This window comes from Dipodomys merriami, unplaced genomic scaffold, assembly GCF_024711535.1.
Source record: "Dipodomys merriami isolate MVZ:Mamm:240054 unplaced genomic scaffold, mDipMer1.0.p SCAF_5, whole genome shotgun sequence".
Classification (NCBI taxonomy): domain Eukaryota; kingdom Metazoa; phylum Chordata; class Mammalia; order Rodentia; family Heteromyidae; genus Dipodomys; species Dipodomys merriami.
In genome coordinates, this window is record NW_027206068.1 from 39916899 (window position 1) to 39940625 (window position 23727).

General features: G+C 40.2%; 1 protein-coding gene across 6 annotated transcripts in view; it reads left to right on the forward strand.

Moving 5' to 3' along the window:
• The window catches only part of Cdk14 (cyclin dependent kinase 14), a 558419-nt gene that overhangs the window by 405780 nt on the left and 128912 nt on the right, over nucleotides 1–23727 (forward strand). For all 6 annotated transcript variants that reach the window (XM_069996437.1, XM_069996440.1, XM_069996441.1 and 3 more), the window contains one exon: nucleotides 9702–9765. In XM_069996437.1, the coding sequence (XP_069852538.1) occupies nucleotides 9702–9765 (64 nt within the window). The remainder of the gene's footprint in view (nucleotides 1–9701; nucleotides 9766–23727) is intronic.

Here is a 23727-nt window from a genome sequence, read left to right on the forward strand (position 1 = left end):
GCCTTCTGTGCTGTTGAAGAGAATTGGCGCCTTAGGGAAATGTAGTGTGTGTCACATACTGCTCTCCACTATTGGAGCACAAGTCCATTTTGGGTATCTGTTTTTCATTTTTGTGTTTTGATATGATGGACTGACAGGCAATAATATCCTTGCTGAGCCTTCAACCTGCCATTCTTGCATGGCATCTTTTCCCCCTGTAACATGTGCTGAAACCTATAAACAAAAATATCCGTCTTCCATTGCAGTATTCCATTGCACGGAAGTCTAGATGAATCTTAGCAAGATAGTGTAAAGTGAAAAAAATATCCCCAGGGATTAGCTACAACATTGTATCCTGCATATAATTTTTTAAATAAGACAAAGTGTTATATAATCTGTAAGAACAACAGAGTTACATAAAAAGGAAAAGCAAAAAAAAAAAAAAGAAGAAAGAAATGAGGGTAACTTCCAGAGCTTGCTTCAGTCTACCTCAGGCAATCTATAGCTCTTCTCTGGGATGATGGCTCATGGGTGCTTATTAAGTTGACTGAAATAAAATTCTGTTTATCAAAGGAAAAAATGAATACACATTTTTTTCTCCATGGTTTAAGGATAGACATCCCTATTACACTGGCTAGAGTCAAGTCAAAATGAATCATAAAGTTGGTTTTTATAGGAAGTAGCCATACAGGAATGGCATTCCTTGACTTTTGAAACCAAGGGTGTCCAGGAGGTCAGCAGCACCTGTGGAGGGGAAGAAAGGAGGGCAAAGGAGTCATGTATCAGGGGATGGGATGGCTGACTACTCAGCTTCAGCTTGTCAATCTTTGCAGGTGTTAAATATATAATCTGCTTTACAAGTTATCTGAAATGAAGTAAAGTAGTAATAATAAATAATAAAATTAGTAATAATAATGTGTCACCAGACACCTCTAATTGCCAAGGTGGGTGGGACACAGAGAAAGGATTATACATCCAAATTGTGTCCTGATTTTGTTCCTCTCTAGGGGACATAGCAGGTCCCCATCTTGTACTCATCTTTATTGTTCAGTTTCATTGGGTTGATGTATAGCTCATGAAATCCTGCCATAAAAGTTGCAAATAGTAAAGCAGCTATGTGCAGTCATTGCTGCAGTACACATTTCCACAGCCTTTTAAAAGCATACATCTTCTGTATTACCTTTAGGTAAGATCTTGTAAGTGGTGATTTTGGTCTGTAATAAAATAGTAGAGGCCTACATATCAGTTGAGCCTTTAACACCTAGAACCTTAACTTTATTCAGAAAAAAAATGGATCTTGGCAAATGGAGTTAAAGTTGGGCAGATTATCCCCCTCCAGGTAGGCCATACGCTTCATCATCTGTGACCTTATTAAGAATCAGATGGAGATTTGACACAAAAGAAAAGTAACTGTGAAATCAAAGCCAAAAAACTAAACTGATAGGATTGTATACCAGAGAACACCAGTAACACCAGAAGCTAGGAGTGAGAAATTGTTTATCCCTTCAAGAAGGAGCAAGGCCCTGCTGACATCTTGGTTTTAGCCCATTGTAATTAATATGCGACTTCTGGCTGTACAACTGGGAGAATGAAGTCCTCTTGTTTGCAGCCGCCAGGTTTGTGTTGCTGTGACAGCATAAGAAACTAATACATGCACATTGAAAGGGGTTTGAAACAGACTTGAGTATGATGATGTTTTATAGTGTTGTGAAATTTTCAAATCCTGTGAACTGTAAGGTGTGTTAAATAAGTAGGTTTCATTAGGTAGCGGATGAAGAGAACACCAAGTGGTATTCAGGCAGGAAAAGAAGTTTGTTTATGAACTACTGCCCTCACTGTGCATGGTGGAAAAGGGCTAGCTGAGGTCCGACCTGGGTTCAAGTGGGGAAGGGGAGGGGAGAAAGTGGGGCCAGATGAGGGAGGGTTTGGCCACACTAGATATGGATGTGACCTCAGGGCCTGTGACCCTCCCCTGGTCCCATAGGAAGTGTGACTGGTGGGGGAGGGGGGTGGGAAGAGGCAGCCCAGGATGTGACCTCCAGGCATGCCAGGTACTTGGGTGACACAGGTACTGGGCAGAGACATAGCCAAGAGGAAGGAGGAGCCTGCCTCACCTTCCCAAGGCAAACCTTACATGAACCATTTGATAATGTTGACATACTTAGTAATATAATTGAAATCAATATTCAAGTTAAAATACGTTTTTGAGGGAAAAGATTAATGATGCATTTTTTTGCATCAGCTGAAAAATCAGCACATGAAGAGCAATAAGAAAACTGCTTTTATTCTAAACAAAGAAGATACTGGCCAGTTTGGGCATGTTTATAGGTGATATATGACGTATCATACATGTCACACATCTCATGCATCATGTGTGTCATATATGACATATGTGTGTCAACATTTTAATTGGCTTTAAAGACATCAGCAGGTAAACGAGGTTTTAGTAGTTTTGTCCTACCAGTCTCCACAAGCTACTTGAAGCCTCTCACTCTAACAACAGGCTTTGAGAATGTCAGAGTAGAAGGATGTGTTACTAGCCCTAATTTGCAGAACACAGAGCCAGCTCTCTGCAGATTAGTGGTATGTCCTGATCTAAAGGCACCCATACTGATGAACTGGAGCTAGCCCCTAACTCTTCCTCTAGGTCCTGTTTTTCATGGATAACCTTACAGAAGTCCTCTAGATGGAAGTGGATCTGTGGCTATGACTTCTTCACTATTTGTGCTTTTTTTAGGTTGAAAAGCCCCATTAGAATGGGTATTCAGTATGTGTGCTGGTACTGGGACTTGAAATCAGGGCCTGGGTTCTGTCAGCTTTTTCACCCAAGGATGACATTCTACTATTTGAGCTGCAGCTCTACTTCCAGTTTTTTTAGTGCTTAGTTAGAGATAAAAATCACATAGACTTTCCTGCACTGCCTGGCTTTGAATCAATCACAATCCCAAGATCTCAGCCTTGTGATTAGCTAGTATTATGGTATTGCTAGTATTTCTTACACTTCATTGTGCTGAAGCTCCTGATTCAGCTCTGAAGCTGGCAGAGCTTGAGCGTGATACTGCTACTTGAAGGACCAGGCTTTCAGTAGGAGCACTAGCAACCAGTCTTCTACCTACAAGCCCCTCTCCCTAGCCTGTATTTCCCTTTGGCAGGCACTGAATGAGTGTGGTTCAGGGCTTGCTTGGCAGCATCTCTCCAGCCCTAGGCAGCCTCCACCCTCAGGCGGCTCGGAGCACAAGTACATTTCATTACCTCGACTCTCACAGCGCACAGTTGGGGACTGACAGTTGAGGCCCTGTCACAATAACTTCACTCAGCCTGAAAAGGGAAGTTGTTGAGATGTGAGTGAAATCGATGAAGGAGTCAGGCTTTAGACAGCCAGGGAATAGGAACTACAGGAGAAAAGGAAAAAAATGGCAACTGAAACGAGGGAAAGCACTTTAGAATGAGCTGTTCTTACTGTAGAATTCTCCAAACTTAGAGCATTTTCTAGAATGAATCCCAAAGTTACTTTTTTGTTTCCCCCTAATCGCTCAAATGGTCAACTGCTTATTTTGTTATTTACTGCAAATCCTTTATGGTCCTCTGGATCTAAGGAAGAAACTTAAAAAGCCAATCTATAAACCTTCTTAATAGAGCATCTTCTAGAGATTGCTAGTTAAACGAGGCTAGCAGAATCATCTGGGATACAGACCCTGGCAGACAGAATCTCCTGGGAGTTTAGAAAAGTCCACATTTTCCCAACTGCTCCTTGAGCCAGTTGAAAGAGAATCTGCGGCTGGGAATGTACCTTAGTGTGGTAGAGTGCTTATCTAGCATGCATGAAGCCCTGAGTTCAATTCTTCAGTATCACATAAACAGGAAAAAAAAAAAAAGAATATGCAGGGTGATCTCAATCATTTGCTTGCTCCTCTTCCTCTTCCTCTTCCTCCTCTTCTCTTCTTCCTCCTCCTTCTCCTCATCTCCTCCTCCTCTTCTCCTTCCCCCTCCCCCCTCCTCCTCCTCCTCTTCCTCCTCTTCTTCTTATTGTCATTATTATTATCATTATTATTATTTGCAATGATTATTTTTAATGACCCTAAATGATTTCCAAGTGCAACCAGCACCATTAAATCAGACATTCATCATTGTAGCAAGTAAATTGAATTCACATTTAAGTTCTGAACGCTGTCCTTTGGATTGCTTCTCACCTAAACCTTGGATCTTTTGAAAAGGTGCTCAGTCCGGCACCTTCAGTGTAGCAGCAAATTAAATTATTCGTCTGTGAGAAACCCTAGTGGCTTTCTTTTCTTCAGTCTTGTGGCTCCCTCTGCTGGCCTTTCCTAGGTAGCACTCACTGGTCTACAGAACTTCATGGGTTCTGCTGCTCTGCACAGCACAATGTACAATTATGGCATTTTAAGTTTTTCCCCCCCACATCTAACCAGCATATCATTGCCAAATGTGAGTATTTCTAGCACACAAAGACTTAAATATATGTATGCAAACTAACATCTTGCTCGTGTCACTTACCAAAAATACAATAATATTATCCATATGATTTGTGCTGGTTTTCTACAAAGTAATTAGCATTACTTTTACTGTGGATGAGAAACCAAGGAAGGAAATCTTTCATATCTACCTTCTCCACCTCCCTTTAATTAATCATTCATCTTCTACCAACTCACATCTGGCTGCCGTCATCTTAAGTTGAATATACAACAAATAAAAACAAAAGTGGACATTTGTGTATGACCTTATGTCTCCCAAACTATATGTCATATAATTATATCAGAGTTATAGTTGCATATGCATTTCACTATTGAGTTTCTGGGGGATAAAATTGTTCCATATTCTCTCTCAATGAACAATACAGTGCAATCTACCCTTAACTCTACTTAAATTTCATTAACAGGCTGGTCCCATTTTGTTGGGCTCTTACCACTAAAATGCCTTTGTCTGTGGTACACTAGTATCTTAACTAATTGCCCCTTGCTTTTCTCTAACTCAGTACTATGTTAAGTTAGCCTCCTCTAGTGGATGTCTATGGTAAGTGATATCCCAAAATATTCTTTTCTCAACAAGTGTGAACATTTCCAGTCAGCCTGGAAATGTCTGGCCTGGGCCTACCACACCCTGGCCTTTCTGAGTGCCTTCCCTACCAGACTGCCCTAATTACTTTTGTCCCCCCTAACATGTGGTACCTACTAATGGCACAACAATGCAGGTGTACTCTGCTAGTATATGGTATTACTCAGTGATTTGACCTGTATTTGCTGTTTATTGCTGTGTAGCAATATCACCAAAAGCCTAAATGTTTAGTGCCCAACAGTTTCTGAGCATAGGGAGTCTCTAGGTTTGGCCCGAGACTAGAGGCCATTTAGATATGTATAACATCACTTTCATACACAAAATTATTAATATAGGCAGATGGCCACAGACAGCTGACAAGAAGCCTAGGGGAAGCATCTATGTCTGTTTTGTCATGTACCAAATGGTTTCATGAACCTTATATGTTCCCTACACATGGGACTGGTGGTTCTGCTTCATGGCATTACAAGGCAGTCATCACCTAAGAATCAACTGTATCTCATGTGAGCTTAAGATCCACTGGCTAAAGATCTGTTTTCAAGTTCATGTAGTTGTTGAAAATGTGCTGTGAATGTGTCTGTGTGCTGGCTGGGCCTTGGTTGAGGTCACCCACGGCTCCATGCCTTACAGCCTTCCCAGCATGGCTGCTGCTTCCCCAGGGCCAGCAAGGGCCTGAGTCTTCCAGCACAGTGGGAGTCTGCATTGCATGCAGTACAGTCACACAAGATGCCTCTGTTATATTGGTTAGAAGGAAGTCATTGGCCCCTTCTCAGAGGAAAAGTGTGAAAATCAGGACAGAGATTTAGAAAGCCAAATGTTAGCATCAGTCTACCCCAATCTCCTTTGATTTCCCCTTGACGATCTCCTGGAATGTATTTTCAACTGAAAACTACAAGTCTCCTTATTCAACTCGCTGTCTATCTGATCTTCACATCTCAAGCAATGAAATAGAACCTAAGCTTTGGACTTTTATGTTTATTGCTGCCAGCATCCCCTGTGTTAGGTACGGATGATGGTTGCAGCTTTGTTAGGTCTGGTTCATCTGCTCCGTGTGGCCACCGCCCTCTGTGGACAGGGCTTGGCGCACACTCATCCAGCCAGTACTCCTCAGACCCGAGTCCTTTCCCTCGGTGGCTGCCTGCCTGGCTCCCAGGAAATGTGAATGTGTTCTTGCTTTTTTACAGAGAAGCACAGTGAAGTGGAAGGGAAAGCAGGCTGGGGCATTAGAGGCCTCACCTCTACTCTTCAAAAGATGAAGCATGACTTTCATTAAGTGAAGTCTTTCACACCTGCTTTTATTTGTCTGTCCATCCTCCAGAAGGACCTTTACAGTTTATATAGTTCATTCCACAGATATTTAAATATCTATCTACTTTATGCCACATTTTTTGATACACAAGGTTTGAAGAAAGTAAACAAAAGCAAACAATGAAAGCCCACTGAGTTCACTGAAACAAACAAGCATTTGTGCAATGTTTGTTCTCACAGAAATAAATGTAAAAATTGAGCTGTGACAGTTAGCGTGAAGAAGCCCCGGTGCACATAACTGCACGTTGTAGAGCTTCTCCCCTAGTGTGCGGGATCATGGGGGCTTGACCTGAGAAAGTGGCGTTTCAACTCCATGCTGAAAAATTAATTAGCAGCTAATTAGGTGGAGAGAGCCCAGATGTCCAGGCTGGAGAACTGTGTGTGTAAAGGCTCAGGGCGAAGAGAGTGCAGGACAGATTCAAGGCTCTGGAGATCGTATGAACAGAGCATCCAGGGAAAAGAAAGAAGTAATTCTAAATGAGGGAAGAAGTCGGCAGACCCAAGCCAGGCAGTGCCACCGGGTCAGGGGGAGGGGATGTAGGAACAATTAGAAGCCATGGACCCACTGGAGGGTTTTATTCACAGTCATACTAGATAAAGTCTATTTTGGAAGAAAGCCACTCTGAAATGTTATTTTTGAAAGGACAAGAATGGAAGTGAGTAGACTGGTTGGGAGTTTACTGGGCTTAGAAGATTACTGAGGCTGCCAGGAGAAGGGGATGATGGATGATCAAGACTATATGTGAAAGTTACAATAAAAAATTATGACATCAGTATGGTTGGAGATGATGGCATCTATACATTATCTTTAGATTTATATATGTAAACATATATAAATATATAATACATATAAATGCATTATATATCTATGTATATATACCTAAAGAAAATAATTAAGAATGTTCTAGGAAATCCTATCTTGTTTTCATAGCCCTTGGCTCTGGCTTACCATCCTGACTGGTTCTGAAGTAGTCACAGGAAGTCCTCAACAATCTAGTTTTTACCATTGATTTTGGAGGATAAAGCCACAAATCCTGCCCCTTCCCTGCCCTTCTCCTCTTCCAGAACAGCTTCCAAAAGATGCCCTCTTGGGCATCATCTATTTGATGATGTTTATTATTGAATCTCCTCTCTCTTCCTGAAGCACTATGGCTCCTGGATTGGCTCTTTATACTTCTAAGATGTTTGCTATAGCACATAGCATGCTTTTTGCCAATGTTTTTCTTTAGTCCTTTTTGAGTGACTTTATTTGTTTTGTACCTCATGACGGAAAGCAGAAACCATCTGTAAGTTGCTATACATAGAAAGCAAAGTAAAAATAAAAGCAGTGAAATAATGTAAGCTTGATGTTGCCATCTACCCAGGACTCAGAGCTTGAAGCTTTGTTTTCTCCTTCCTGGTAAATTTTGTGAGCCAGCCATAATAATTGATAATCACCTTGACACTATACATGAACGAGGATAATGTCTATGTCTAGGAAGAAGTTTAGTTACCACTGGCATTGTAGAAACAAGGATGTGGTAACAATTACACTTTTACTTAAAGCAAGAGAACAGAGTTCAAGTTCTGGCTGGATTGTTTGTTTATGAAACCTTCTGAGAGTCTCTCTGTTTCTTATGCAATGCTCTGGCTGTGTTCAAATTGTGATTTTCATTGTTCAAATTGTGATTTTCATTTCTCCCTGTTAGTTGAACGCCTTTGTCCTTCATGCAAAATTCAGCCAGCCTGAAATCTAAAAGGAACAGAGCTGGAGAAGCTACATGGCCTGCAAACTTGATTTCTGGAAAGAAAGTCACAAGTTATTGAAAATAAAGACAAAAATGCCTTTTTGCAGAGACATTGTTATCATAATTGTGTTTGTCACAGACAATACCTTTGTCCACTCTTCTGTCCCTCTTGTCTGCCTACTGACCCCTCCCCACCCAGCCCATCAGTTTTGTGATCTTATTTGTATACATCTACCTGTTAATGCTAATATTAATTGATGCTCATAAAATTTACCAATTATGAATTCAAAGAAGAATAGCACTCTCTTTCATGCTGACTACGGGTTCCAAGGGAAACATCAATGCAGAATTTGGCCCTGACCCACTGGAGGGGAGGAGCAGGAAGCAGTGAGTTAAGCACTCACTCTGTGTCCCCCTTGACATCACACTTCTGCCCCACCATGCACAAAGAATAAGAAACCTGCGCTGTTTCCTTGCCTAGCGTATCTGCCAATCCCCAGAGATAGAGTATGCCTCCCTTTCTCCCATAAAGCCTGCCCTTGTTCCTCCCCCTTTCCCTTTCTCCAGCTTGATCGCTTGCCATTTTTAAGCCACTGGACTATCCATGTTTGTCAATGTTTGAATGACAGCATCTGACTTCCTTGACCAGGAAGCATCTGGAGAAAAAAATGGGTGCTATGCATTCTCCCACTTGGATCTGTCTTCCTGACCTGGCCCAGTTCTCTGTGGGTACTTTGAATAACATCTAATACTAACATAGCAGTTGCTATGTGGCAGGTACTGGTCTGCATGCAGATGAGGCACGCACTTTTATCACCCTCAGCAAGGTTCTTGCTTGCCCAAGGCTACATGGGTAGAAAGGAGGAGAACAAGGATGCACACCCAAGGATACATTTACAATCTGGTCTCTTAACCTTTTAACACTGCTATTCTGTCACTGGTCATTGAGCAATAGGTTGGGGCAGTAAAGACAATGTTCCCAGATTTATATCAGCTGGAATTGCCCTTGAAATCCTTTCAATGGATCAAACATTGTGGTGATATAAATGTAGATGGCAAAAGAAGGTGGAAGTAGGAATAGAAAAAGGTGAAACTGGGAAGAATGGCATTTGAGCAAAAAGAAATGATAAATAACCTAATTAAGAGTTTTAATGGTAATGAACTTAAGCATTCTTAGCTATAGCTGTTACTAATTGGAAATAATGCGGTGTTAAGAGGATGTGGGGGAAGAGATTGGCAGTCTTAGGACTATAAATAATGACATGTGTTACTGGTGTGAAGGACAAAGCATCATGATTGGAATCAGATGTCCTTTGTTCATGTCCATGAAGAAGACCTACCTGCCACTTGATTACTTAGCTTATTTATTACGTTTAGGCTTGATAATAAAAAAAAATAATAGGAGCTTTAACTTGTCACATTTGGCTGTGTTTGTTAGAACACAGAGATTCAACTTGGGTGGTTCTTTAGCTGGGATTTGTTTTCATTAAAATAAAAACTCTGGCACACGATAATGGAAAAAAAAGAAATTCAGAGTTTCATAACATATCAGTGTATGTTTTCTACACTTGAGAATTTTGAGTGCTTTCAAAGTAATAAGTCTGTTTCCTGCTCTAGGTTCTTGGAACACCAAATGAAGATACGTGGCCTGGAGTTCATTCTTTACCACATTTTAAGCCAGGTATGCTTCATTAGTTACAATTGCTATGTGCTTCCTACATGCGAAGGTGAATATGTAAATATTCACTTTCAAGTAATAGGCTGCCTTGAAAAATTCTTCTTTTTCTCATGTATATTTATGTGCTGATGATATTGAACTTTTTGTCATAATTCTCTATCTGCAAAAATAAAAATAATAGCATTCCCCTGGGGAGACTATTTTTACAGTATGAACTTTATTTGATTTGACTAAATCTCTTGCAGTAACTGTTAACTTACTTATCAGTGTGAACCGTCCACATCTATAACAGTGAAATTTAATTTGAAGCACTATAACTCATCCATGTGACTTCTTTTAATAATACTAGGATAGTATTAAATTGCCAAAAGGAACATCACATCTTGATTTCTTCCTGTAAAACTCATAGTACATGACCAGTTTAAACATCTAAAATGTTCTTAATTTCCTATTAGACAGCCCGCATTGCATTTTAATGAAAAATATAGAAGCCCCTAAATTTGGGCAGCTCAGAGAAAACAAAAAACTTTAAATATATTCACACTTTCTTTCACCAGTAGATGGCAGTCACGAAACTTTCAGTTTTCATGATTACAGGAAAATCTCAACTGGACTGCTTAATTTTTATAGGAGGGAAGAAAGATTTGGAACTGGAAATGTCAGTAAATTCAATTATTATAAAATAATTCTGTTGTTGTTTTTCGTTCCTAAGTTACAAATCAATTAATAAAATGCAGATGCACCATAAAATTACTGAAAGGATTTTATGGAAGATCCAATAATCATTATGATTATTGAGCTATGAATGATATCTGTTAGGGGAGCCATGTATGCTATTTCTCTCCTCTTCTTCTCTGGTGGGGATAATCAGGAATAAATTATCCATTTCAAAGAATGACTGAGTTGGGAAACTATTTTTACTCCTCATTTTTCTTCTGAAAGTGTACTGTTCGCTGAAAATTCTTTTTTTCTCTCTTTAGCAGCCCCAAAGACTCTTTGTACTTTGTACTGAAAATTCTAAAAGACTTGTGTGTTCTGAAAGACTCTTAGCAGCTTAACAATTTAAGATGGATTAAAAAAAAAAAGAAGAAGAAGTATCCTCTAACAAATTTACTTGTTCCCAGTGGAGCCTTAAGTCAAGAACGCAGCTCTTTATAAATGTTACAGTGATGGGCTGTTAAAGGAGGTTAGCTTGCCATGCTAAATTATAAAATTTTTAGTTTTAAACATAAAACAAAAGAACTTGGAAGGTTGGGGTGTAGCACAGGGGCAGAGTGCTTGCCTGGCATACATGAGGCTCTGGGTTCCATCCCTAGCACAGGAGAACTTGAAAAAAATTTACATTAATAAGATTATAGGTGCAGAAAGGAGCAATTAAGGCAATCATTTGTTCCACCAAGTATCTGATTAGAAAACACTGAGTAATTTGATCTTCATTAACAACATACACAAACATTAATTAAATATGTTCTGGAAAGTGCTATGATGTGCAAATTAGCCAATAGATTATGAGTTTCATGAGACCAGGAACGTACATAGCACATAATTAGTGTTCAAAAGATAGTTGTTGCTGGGTGCCGGTGGCACCTGTAATTACACCTGTAATTCTAACTACTCAGGAGGCTGAGATCTGAGGATCGTGGTTCAAAGCCAGCCCAGAGTGAAAAGTCCATGAGACTCTTATCTCCAATAAACTACTCAGAAAAAGCTGTAAGTGGCACTGTGGATAAAGTGGGTGAGCACTAGACTTTAGCACAAAGAGGCTCAAGGACAGCACCCTGGCCTTGAGTGTAAACCCCATGACTGGCAAAAAAAAAAAAGGATAGTTGTTGCCCTGATTATATTTTTTCTTTTTTTATTGTGAGAATACCGTACAGAGGAGTTACAATTACATGGGCAAGATAACCAGTACATTTCTTATCTAGCATTGTTGCCTCCTCATTGTTTCCCCTTCCCATCCCTTCCCATACTCCTTCCCTCCCCCCACCCGACCCTCCCCCCACCCCCCACCAAAGTTAAGTTCATTTTTCGACATAACGACTTGTACATCTCATTGTTGCAATGGGTCCACCTGTATCCCTATTTAAATGATTTGTATTTTTCCTTCCCCTCCACAAATTATATCAACCTCAAATACAGTGAAAGCAGGGGTTGTACTATGGGGGAGGGACATACAAAATAACATAGAAATCATCTTATAAATATGATAGAAACAATTGCATGAAAGGAAAAAAACAAAAAAACATTTGAATACTTATCTTGGGGTTCATTCCCCTAACGTCAACTTATCTGACCTTTTCTGCTTGACTCAGACATATACTAATTATTGCAAATAAGAGAAACCATGGGACCTGTGTTTCTTTGGGCCTGGCTTACTTCACTTAATATAATTTTTTCCAAGTCTTTCCATTTCCTAACAAATGGGGCTATGTCATTCTTTCTGATGGAGGCATGGAATTCCATTGTGTATATATCCCACATTTTCTTGATCCATTCATCTACTGAGGGGCATCTGGGTTGGTTCCATATCTTAGCTATGGTAAATCATGCTGCAATAAACATAGTTGTACTGGTAGCTTTAGTATGGTCTTGTTTGTGATCATTTGGGTAAATGCCCAAAAGTGGATTTCTGGGTCATAGGGGAGCTCTATGTGGAGTCTTTTGAGGAACCTCCATACTGCTTTCCAAAGTGGTTGAACAAGTTCCTACCAACAATGCAGTAAGGTTCCCTTAACTGTTTAAAGCACACATTTCTGTGATTTGTGTGGCTATGTGGTCTAAGTGCTGTACCAGATACAGCACCCATGGTGGACAGAGGGAGGGGAGCAACAGATGCTTGGATGGTGAGAGGCCCTGGTGCCCATGAACAATTAAGATATGTAAGCGCAAAGTTTGTGCTTACAGATGAGAATCAGTGTGGTTAGGAATTCCTGAATTGCCTTGAGGAGGCCAAACAAGACCGTTCTATGTACTGAGGCAACAGAAGCATATCTTGGAGGACCTGGACTTAGCCACAGACCCACAGGGGAGTCCCACTATGGGACCTCCCAGACCTCAGGCCCCTGGGGAAGGAAAGCCCAAAGGAAGAGAGTTTCAGTGCAGAGCTTACCTGTCCCACCCCATCTCCCACTTCCTTATTCTGTCCCCCGCCAAAGAATGCCATAGAGGTGCTGAGAGGAAAGAAATTGACCTTTGAAGACATACTAATAGTTTTTAATAGGTCACTAGCTAATTTGCAAAGGCAGACAGCATGTAAAAGGAGCATAGCCCAAGCCTTCTCCCCCACTCCCAATTCCCCACAACTACTGCCTCCACCCAAGGCTCCACATGTACCCATTTCTTAAGTTTCTTTTCTTGATGCAAATGTAAGCAGCTATTAGTATAGTTTTCTATGGTAAATACAATTTTGTGTTTCTTCCAGGTTCTCTGCATGGGGAGGGAAGGGCAATGTGATGTCTCTCTTGAAGGAGTGAGAGGGACATCACATTTAGGGCCTGGATGGGGGGAGTGGAGGCAGGGTTCTGGAAAAGGGGGCAGATGTCCATGCAGTGATATCTCAGAATATTGTTTATTAAATAATTAATATTCCAGTGACGAGGCAGTGAATGAGTTTAACCAACCTTTGCTTTATTTGTTCATATTAGCCCAGAGAAAACAAAGGAGTTGCAGGAAAATAGACAAAAAGGCACATTCCAAAGGGTAGATGACAAACAAAATCAGGAAGCACTTAAGCAGCTTCAGTAAGGGATCCAAGAATTTCTTCACTAAGATAACTACATTCAGGGACTCGGTCATACAGAAAGAATTAATGCAAAAGGTCAATGCTCATAATCTTGTGTCTTTAGACATAGGATAAAATATTCATCCAGGGTTTTCCACTGGTGTCATTCATACTTCAAGCACACAGTCAAGTCTTCTGAATTGCCCACAGGATTCTAGCCTTCTCACAAACAACACTGATCTCTTTGCCAGATTTAGCTGATTTTTGGATGTCACCCTAATTTGTGATATTTAAGCTCTTTTCAGTGTTTTGTTATTATAAGTGTTAAATAATCATATGTAACATGCACACATATTGAAGATGTGCATGTCCATCTGAAGAATAAATCAAAGGATCAAGTGTAAACAATTACAACCTTTAATGCTTCTGTCAAATTGTTCAAATAAATAGTATCCCTAGAATGCTTCTCCATAGCACCTTCTCTATGCAGTGTGTGGCTACAGTCAGCCAGTCAACAGCATGGGCATCTTACTTAAGTTTTCAGGCTCCTCTTTCTACTTTTCTTTCTTTCTTCTTCTTTTTTTTGGTCAGTCAGGGAGCTTGAGCTCAGGGCCTGGGCACTGTCCCTCAGCTCTTTTTGCTTAAGGATAGCGCTCTACCACTCTGAGTCATAGCACCACTTCCTGCATGCTCCTTTTTAACATAGAGGCTGAGCATCTTTTCATGTGTTTCAGGGCCATTCACTTTTCCTTGTTTATCCACTGTTTATATTTTTTGGCAAAGTTACAATTGGGAATTATGCATCATTTTCTGAGCAGTTTTAGAGTTCTTTATCTTTTAGGGAAATTTTCCCTTTACTCCTGAAAAACTTTTGCTTCTCTAGAATTACACTTCCCTTTTCTAGTTTTGAAGCAACATTGAACAAAATCTTCACTTGTGTCTTCCTTGTCTTGCCTAGCTGAATACTGCTTAGCTGCATACATTTTACCTTCAGAAAAATCTCAAGGTGTTTTTAGGGTAAGGCAGGCATGCTATTTAAAGACCAGTTCCTGTTAAGGGTACACATACCATTCATTACTGTATATCTATGTCAAAGAAACCAGTTTGGGTTTTCAAACAGTTTACTTTGTGGTGATATTCTAGGTCATAGTAAATCTAGATGGCTTTAAAGATATTCTAACGTCATTGTATATCAGTTTTTTAAAGTTACTTTTTTATCATTAATTCTGTAGAATAAATAAAATTCATTGTTTCAACAATATTTACTGAGTATCAGCTGTATGTCTAGGATATTACATTGAACAAAACATTAAATACCTCAATCAGGAGATTCACACAGAAAGTAAACTGTATAGTGAATTTGGTGTTAGAGAAAACTATGAATAATCCTAGAACAAGAAACATATTCAGTAATTTCCAGGGGAGGAACTGACTTAGAATTTTAAGTAGGAGGGTCAAGGAAGGACTTCCTATAAAGCTAATATTTGCCTTAAGTATATGAAGGCAAGAACTATGGAAATGCCTAAGGGAGGAACTTATCAGACAGAGAACAGCACATACAAATGCCCCAAGTTAATATGAAAAAGATAGTTGAAAATGAAGTCACAGGCTACTGCGGCTGAAACAGGCCACCAAGGACGCTGAGGAAGCTGTGAGCCTTTCTCCATGCATTCTGGATGTGTTCGAAAGTCCTGAAAGATCGTGAACCAGGAAGCACACGATCTGGGTCATGCGTTGCTTGCAGCACTCTGGCTGTTGTGCTGAGAATTTCAGGCCCAGGCAGAAGCAGGGGCTGTTCAAGGAAGCTACTGTTCAAGTAGCTTTTAAAGTAGTTTAAAAGTTCAAGGGAAAGATGAGGCAATAGGCCATGAATAAAAATGACTTGACTTTTTCAGCTCCTCTAAAACAGCTCAGAACTAGAGGGTCCCCCTAAGTATGAGGAGACATTCAAAAATAATAATTGAAATAGTAAGAGGGCTTGTATATATTTTCTTCTGAACTTAACATTTATGATGATCTGAAGGTCGGTTCTCAAAGTAAACAGGTAACCATGAAAAGCCACCTTGTATTACACACACGTATGAATGTGTACAGCTACTACCTATGTATGTATGTATATATGTGTACATACACATAGGTATAGAGGAATGCGTATGTGCTTCATAGAATGAGGAATCTAAAGTTGGAAGCTGCTGCTTTTCTATCACATCCAGTTGAATTTCTCTTAAAATAATGGCTCAGTGGTTCTGTGTCTTCTCTGAACTCTACTGTTTTCAGTTTCTTTCCCCTCACTGCCAGAGCTGGGGGGTCAGGGATTTTTTTTCCTAGTTCTGTTCATTATATACATCTTAGAATATTTTTTTTTATGTGATGAGGATCATTGACTTCCTTTTGCAAAACAGCTTATTGGCCATTGTTTTTTTTTTTTAATGTCTCAGAAATAGAGAGCTCCCCCCTCTCTATTTGGTAAATTTGTACACAAAACCCTCAAATCACTTTATATAAAATAGTTTCTTATCAAAATACATGAGAACTCCATGTATGATATTTTCATCCAGCTCTTAAATATATCCAACAAAAGGGCCACTCAGCAGTGATTAAACGACAGATTATTATTCAAGAGTTCACGCGGGAAAACACTGTAAAGTTCAAGGAAGGAAAATAAAATGTATAAAAGCATATTAAAATTAGAATAAAATAATTCTATTTTTCAAAATCAAGCATGGTAACAGAACACTTCTAATGTTATATTATTCTTTTTTCATTTATTTTTTTTTTGAGCAGTACTAGGGATTGAACTCTAGGACTACAGAATCTAGGGCCTTGCTCCACCACTTGATTCATACCCCAGCCCCTTTTGCTTTGATTATTTTTTTTTCAGATATGGTAACATGCTTTTGTCCAGAGCTGGCCTCAGAACATGATCCTCCTGCTTATGACTTTTTTTTTATGCCTATCATGCTTGGCTTATTTGTTGAGATGCAGAAAGGGCTCTTGCTACCTTCCCCGGTATGGTCTTGAACCATGATCCTCCTGATCTCCCAAGTAGCTGTGATTAACAGTCACCACCATGCACAACACTTTTTCTGAAGATTATTCATCTAATGCAAGGGGCTATTTGAAGAAACTTTGATGAAGATAGAATATATTATAGAGGATGAAGAAAGGTAAATACAGAGCATTTTCTATCAGAGACAAAGTAGAGGTGGTGATTTAAAAACCAGAGGTTGTAAACATACTGGCCTTGAAATCAACATTTATACTTTATTACACTGAAGTATTGTCATGAAGTGAAAACTTTTCCCTTAGATCCAATTATATCCAGACTTTAAATTCCAAACAAAGGATGTAAATTATTTCAGAAATACAATTCTATGGTGGTGACATGTTACATTTTATATCATATTACTTACAAAAACAACATATATCTCATCTTATATTCAGAATAACACTGAGAACGTACAGGATTAGCATCATGATACTGTTACCCAATTTTACAATGAAAGACTCTAGGAGACAGACTGAGAGAATGTGTGGCTTAATACCAGGCCCCACCCCTACAGTATAGAGCAGAGCCAGAATCACACCCAAGTCTGACACCTGCATCCTCATTGTGCCTTCTTGTCTTGTGGTGAGTCCCTCTCCTGCAGGCCTGAGCTAGGAGGGAACACTGTTGGATCTTCTCAGCAATGCCTTACAGCTTCCTGGGAAGTCCTTGGATCTTCCTGTGGCGACCTTAACCCACCTTTCACTGTCTTCTATGGATAGATTCCTAAGCCAGGCAATCTGTTCTTCCAATAAGTTGATGGCTTCAAATGGGGTGTGCAGTCTGCAGTATCCCGTGTAGGAAACACCGCTTCTGTCCTTCTTGTGCCCAAGGACTTTGAACCCTTCATCTTTATTCTCACTGGGTCTTTAGGATAATGAAAGAATAGCCATGGCAGTGGTGGGGCACGTCATGCAGAAAGACGAGGGGAAAGAGACAGCATAGATCACACCCACGGAGCTGCTCCTGTGCCCTGCAGAGATCTCCTTCCTTACTAGTCTAGAAAGATTGTTTGCTGCATCCAGCCCATACACTTCGGTGGAAATTAAGTCAGACAAGTTATGCTTATTGGTTTATTATTTGTTTGTTTTTACTGAACCTTATTGTAAAAAAAAATGAGCCAGCCAACATAATTGATTCCAAAATGTTTTTAACCTTTTTTTTTGTGGGTTGTGGGCACTGCACTCTGGGCCTGGACACTGTCCCTCAGTGCCCTACCACTTGAGCCACAGCACCACTTCCAGCTTTTTTCTGCTTATGTGGTGCAGAGGAATTGAACCCAGGGCCTCATGCATGCAAGGCAAGCACTCTACCAGTGAGCCAATTTCCCAGCCCAGTGTTTTTAACTTTTTAAAGACTTAGCTTATAGCTATAAAATAATATCTTTACCACTAATAATACGTCTTCTTGGTATTTTCTTTCCTACTTGGTTTCCATACTTTCCCTTGAGAAACTTTTTGCCCTTTTTAAAAAGAGATTGGTAGCAACTAGGTTTGATTATGGGTCATGTATACAAATATGGCAATGTGATGGCTATAAAGTAGACTTATCCCTTTAAGAATTATTATGCAGTGTCTGCTTCTTGTCTTCAGTTTTACCACTGGAAGTCCTGTGGGTCTTCTTGATACAGATTTAGGACATGGCGCTCTCTCTCCATCTATCAGCCAGAACTTGCATCAACTTTGATTGTCTTTCTCCCAAAAGCAAATGGCAGTCCTTTTCCACATGGTGTGGAAAAGCCAATGAACTTGTACGCGAGGTGAACTTTCTGGAGGAGGGAGACTAGCCTGGGAAGGTGGCAGGAATAGTTGATTGTTCTTACTTTGCAGTGGTGGCAGTCACACTGGGAGGGCCTGTCTGGCACAGGCTGCAGAACAGATGCTGGTACTGAGTCTGTTCAGGGCTGAGGAGCACCATTCGTACTGAGCGCTGTGCCAGGTGCATTGAAGGTGCTGACCATAAAGCTGTGAACCAAGAAACAAGCTGCTTTCCCTGTGGAGCCCATGTTCCAATGAACAGATTACAAATTACACGTTTCAAGTGTGGATGGAGAAGTGTGACCAGAGGGAAAGCAGGGAGAGACAGAGGAGGGCTCCAAAGAGGAGTTGGGATTTTATTGAGTGTGAGGATTTTGAGAGGAGAGGATGTTGATGATTTGTGTTTTCAGAAAGACATGCTGGCTATGGAGGTCACATACCTGTTGCCAAGCTGCAAAGAGGCTTCATTTCACGTGTGAACTCCATTTAATCTGTCCTTCATGCCTACAGCTCTGGGTTGAGAGAGACTATCACGGCCAGCTTTGACTCAAGGGAAATTATTGTCACACCAGTAGCAAAGACACGAACACAGAGATCAAACCCTTTGATATGAAAGGCTCTGGATATGGCCACTGATATGATAGTAACAAAATGCTGAAATAAGGATACAGGTTTGACCCATTATAGCAATGAGACATACAAGACACTGTGTTGAACATGAACCTTACAACTCCCCGGTAGGGGAGGGAGGGTGGAGTTGTGGAGGTGGGAGGGAAGGGATAGTAGAGGAAAAACAAAGGAGGAGGTAACAATGCTCAATAGGAAATGTACTCATTACCTTATTCATGAAACTGTAACCCCTCTGTACAGTATCGATACAATAAAAATTATATTTAGTAAAAAAGAAGAAAAAAGCAGACAGAAATCTTGATAGTCAGTCCAGAGAAATGTGGGATAATCAGGCACTGAGTGGTTGATATCTATAATCCAAGCTACTTAGCTCCCAAAATCCGGAGATTCAAAGTCAGCCTTAGAAAATAATCCACAAGACTGAATCTCCAGTTAACCAGCCAAAAGTTAGTCCGACTCAGGTATGTCCTACATGCTCCTCATTCTCCTTGGAGTAGCAGTTGTGGAAGAATGCTCTGCTTCTGGTGAAAGGGAGGAGTCCAGAGAGCAGCCCCAATTCCATAGCCACATTTCAAGTCTCTATTGATCAACAGAAAACTGGCATTCCACTGGAGACCCAGGCTATCAGGGAAACATAGAAACGTATCTAGCCCACTCATGGGGAGAGGGAGGGTCATTTGCTGAATAATTCAGTCTCTCCTACCAAATCTTCTCACTTTTAGACTTACCAGCTATTCCTGGCTAAGAGAAGTGAATCAAACTCATATTGTCCTGTTGTTTGTTTAAAAACTCACTAGACAGTTATCCTAGGGTTCCTTTAAGACAAATAAATACATGTCTATAAAATAATGTAGAGATGAAAGAAAAACCTAACTATCCATTATGTAGGATGCAAGTCCTGGGGCTTGAACTCAGGGCCTGAGCACTATCCCTTGGTCTCTTTGTGCTCAAGGCTCTACCACTTGAGCCACAGCACCACTTCCAGCTATTTCTGAGTAGTTTACTGGAGATAAAATTCTCACAGACTTTCCTGCCAGGGTTGGCTTTGAACCATATTCCTCAGATCTCAGCCTCCTGAGTAGTTAGGATTACAGGCGTGAGCCACTGGCACCCAGCTTGCAAGTAATATTTTATTCCCCAAATATTCAAGACAGGTCAATGAACTACTAATGAAATTGGTGGGTTGTTGGAACTGACAAAAGTCCCCTTTCTGTAGCTAACAAGAGATAATGTTTGCAGGGCGTGTGTGTGTGTGTGTGTGTGTGTGTGTGTGTGTGTGTGTGTGTGTGTGTGTGTGTGTGTGTGTGTGTATACATATGCTATGTCTCTAGATCAGCTGGTATTTCATTTAATAATCTGTACCATGAAAAAGAACTGATACTCTCTTAGAACACCAAGTTTCACTTTCTACTAGTACACTAGAATCACAAAGAGTTACTACCTAATGTGGTGATACATGCCTATAATACCAGCATTTGGAAGCCAGAGGTAGGAAAATCATGAGTTCAAAGCCAGACTGGACTATATAGTGACTTCAAGACTAGCCTAAGCTACATAGTGAGATTCTGTCTCAAAGAAAAACAAACAAAAATTAACAAGGGCTCGAGATACAATTCAGTGGTAGAGTGGTTGTCTAGTGTGTCTAAAGCCCTGGGTTCAAGTCTTGCACTGAAAAAAAATTCTCAGAATTACGCAGCAGAAGTGGTAAGATCATCAACATGTCTGTGGTTCACTCATTTACCTGTTGCCTCAAAAGAATTATTTAGCATAACTGGAACAACACTGCTTTCTAGATACCATGTCTCCCAGGTATATTTTTACATAATTGTATAAGGTGGTCAGCCTTAAGGAATATTCGTATTAGCTGTGATGACAGTACTAAAGGCTTGCTGGTTATTGTCAGCTCTTGAGATGCACTTTCCTCTGTGCATTCTGTAAGGTTGGATGTAAGGTAGGATTTGATCTCTCTAAGGGAGGATGTCATCTGCGATGTGGGGAAGCTGAGGCACAGGAAGTTTAGGTACTGTATCCAGGATCACTAGAACTTGAAAGATACTGGTCTTGGCTTTTCTATGAGTGTAAGATTTGTTCTCTTTAACTAAAATGAGAGACATCTAAACAGCAGGTAGCAAGTCTTGGGAGGAGGAAACCTGGAGATCATTAGTGTGCACATTTTGTGGCTGCTGAAGGAGTTTAATCTGCTTGTGTTGGCTTGATTCGCTTCAGGGTAAAATGTCGTGTGTCTCAACATGAAGAAATGTTAGAGATCCACACAGTTAGGTTCAGACAGCTTTGCCACTTGTGAGCAGTATTGGTGTTCGATGTCTGATACCGCAGTTTCTCCACATATAAAATAGAGCCAATCACCCCTACTCTACAGCATTATTATGAGTTTAAAGAGAGCTCATATTTGAAAACCACATAGGATACAGGAAATGTTTGCTAAATATCAAATGGGAGAATTGAGTGTGCCCTTGTGGCTAATGGGACACAAAGAGCAGATCCTAGTTCAGGCTCTAGCCCTGGCCTGTATCACAGTCTCAGGCAACTGAGCCTTTCTGGCCTTCATTGTGCAAGGGTAAGATGAAGTGATGACAATGCCTGGTTGGTTGGACCTGCACAGCTTGCAGATCCTCTGGAATGGGGGGACCACACACACACACACACACACACACACACACACACACACACACAGAGTCACACAATCACACACATATACACACGCAGTCACACAGTCACACACGCAGAGTCACACAGTCACACACACAGAGTCACAAAATCACACACATATACACAGAGTCACACAGTCACACACACAGTCACACAGTTGCACACATATACACACACAGAGTCACACAGTCACACACAGAGTCACACAGTCACACAGTCGCACACATATACACACACAGAGTCACACAGTCACACACATGTACACACACACACACACACATACACTCCTGCTACTCTCTTTTTTTCCTCTTTGGAGACCTTTTCTACATTTTGTGGGAGCTGCAAATTTGTTCCTGTTTGTGAATCTTACATTTTTGGCTTTAATATATGCCCAGTTGATTGAGTGTACTTCTCTAGACAAAAAGGTTTTGGAGAGCGCTGACACAGTGTGGGGAGATAGGACACCTCCCCAAGAGCTCTATTGCTCACAAACCCATGTTTGCATACATGAATGAATTGAATAGAATGCTTGTTTATAGAAGTTTATATGGAATATGGGTTTCTTCGTTGAGGGGTTCTTTAGTTCTCTGGTTTGCATGATTTATCAGAGACTACTTAAATCCTTGTGTGTTTGGTGTACTGCTGTACTCATAGTGTCTGCATACAGTGGACATAGCAGACACAGAATAAGTACAATGAATGAGAGAATGAGTACTTGTGCCTTCTATCCAAAAGGATTTGAGGGTGACAAACATAATTAGGATACTCATTTGAAATGTAACCAAAATAATTCAAGACTAGCTATCCTAGCTGTTTATCCTTATGAAGTACCGGAGTCTTTTCCTCCACTGTATCCCAAAGCATGGACCTGCCAATAAATCTCTACTGGATGACGGGGTGCCCTTTAGAATAACCTCAGCTCTTAGCTTAAATCTGTACTACTATCTTACCGGCTCAGTAAAAGTCAATGCATTTATTAAGAGGCAAAGTAATCCTAAATTTAAATTGTAGATAGTCAAATACATTTTTTAGAACTAATGATATTAGAACTTAGTATTGCATATGGAATTAGAGGCATAATCAACGTATATTGATTTATAAACTAATGTTTACTTATCATTATTATTTTGAGGAGTTATTATTGTGTGTTATCTACTCTGTAACAGATATACTGAAGTTTGAGCGTTTTTGTGTTCTTCTCTGTTGCCACCCTTGTCTGTCCCCTTGTCTGAAAAGAAAAGTATTCTCTATGATTCCTGGTTCAACATTTCAAGACCTTTGCACAGACTAGAGGTTTTCATTGGTTGTTTGGTCAGTAAAACTTTTTATTCATATATCCTCCTGTTATTGAAGCTAAAAACTAAGCAATATCTTGTAAGATATAAAATGATAGGTAATAAGAGAACAATGAGAATAAATTTTAAGGTTATTCTCTTGGAGCATACCTATATGCATACCTATAATACATATATGTATACTTATAAACAAATGGATGAAATCCAAACAGATTCTATCTTTATGAGGGCTGCAGTTTGCTTTCACGGTGCTTTAAGCCATATTAGGTCTTGCTATTTTAAGATAGGAGACTTTACACTGTGTAATCTTGTTCTCTGCTTGCTTTCTTGTGGAATAACAAGACACTGCAGAGCACAAGCCCTGGATTTGAGGAAAACTTTTCCAGCTTCCCCCATCCTCACACATCTCCCATGCCATGATACCTAATGTAGCCAGTGATTCCTCTGCAGGCTCTTCTTTCTCCCTGGTCTCCAGCTGTGTTGTGAACATTCTCTGCAATGTACCTGCAACAAGGGGAGAAGGTGAAAATCAGCCTGCAGGTTGAAATTAATTGCACTCCTCAGTTATGCTATGAATTAGCCAATGCTTTAAATAATGATGATCTAAACTTCTAGTTTAAACATAATTGGAAGGAGAAATTGAACATTAAAGTAGCAAGTGAGAATAAACTTATCTGAAGGTGAATGGTGTATAATATTCATATGCAAATCTTGAATCTTATTTATAGGCAGGTGATTGCCTATTTTATGAAATACTGTGTTAGGGTATTAAACATCTCTTTTGTTTCCAAACCTTCCAGAGCTAAATGTGTTGCTTTCATTCTAATGGGACATTATTTTTATTCA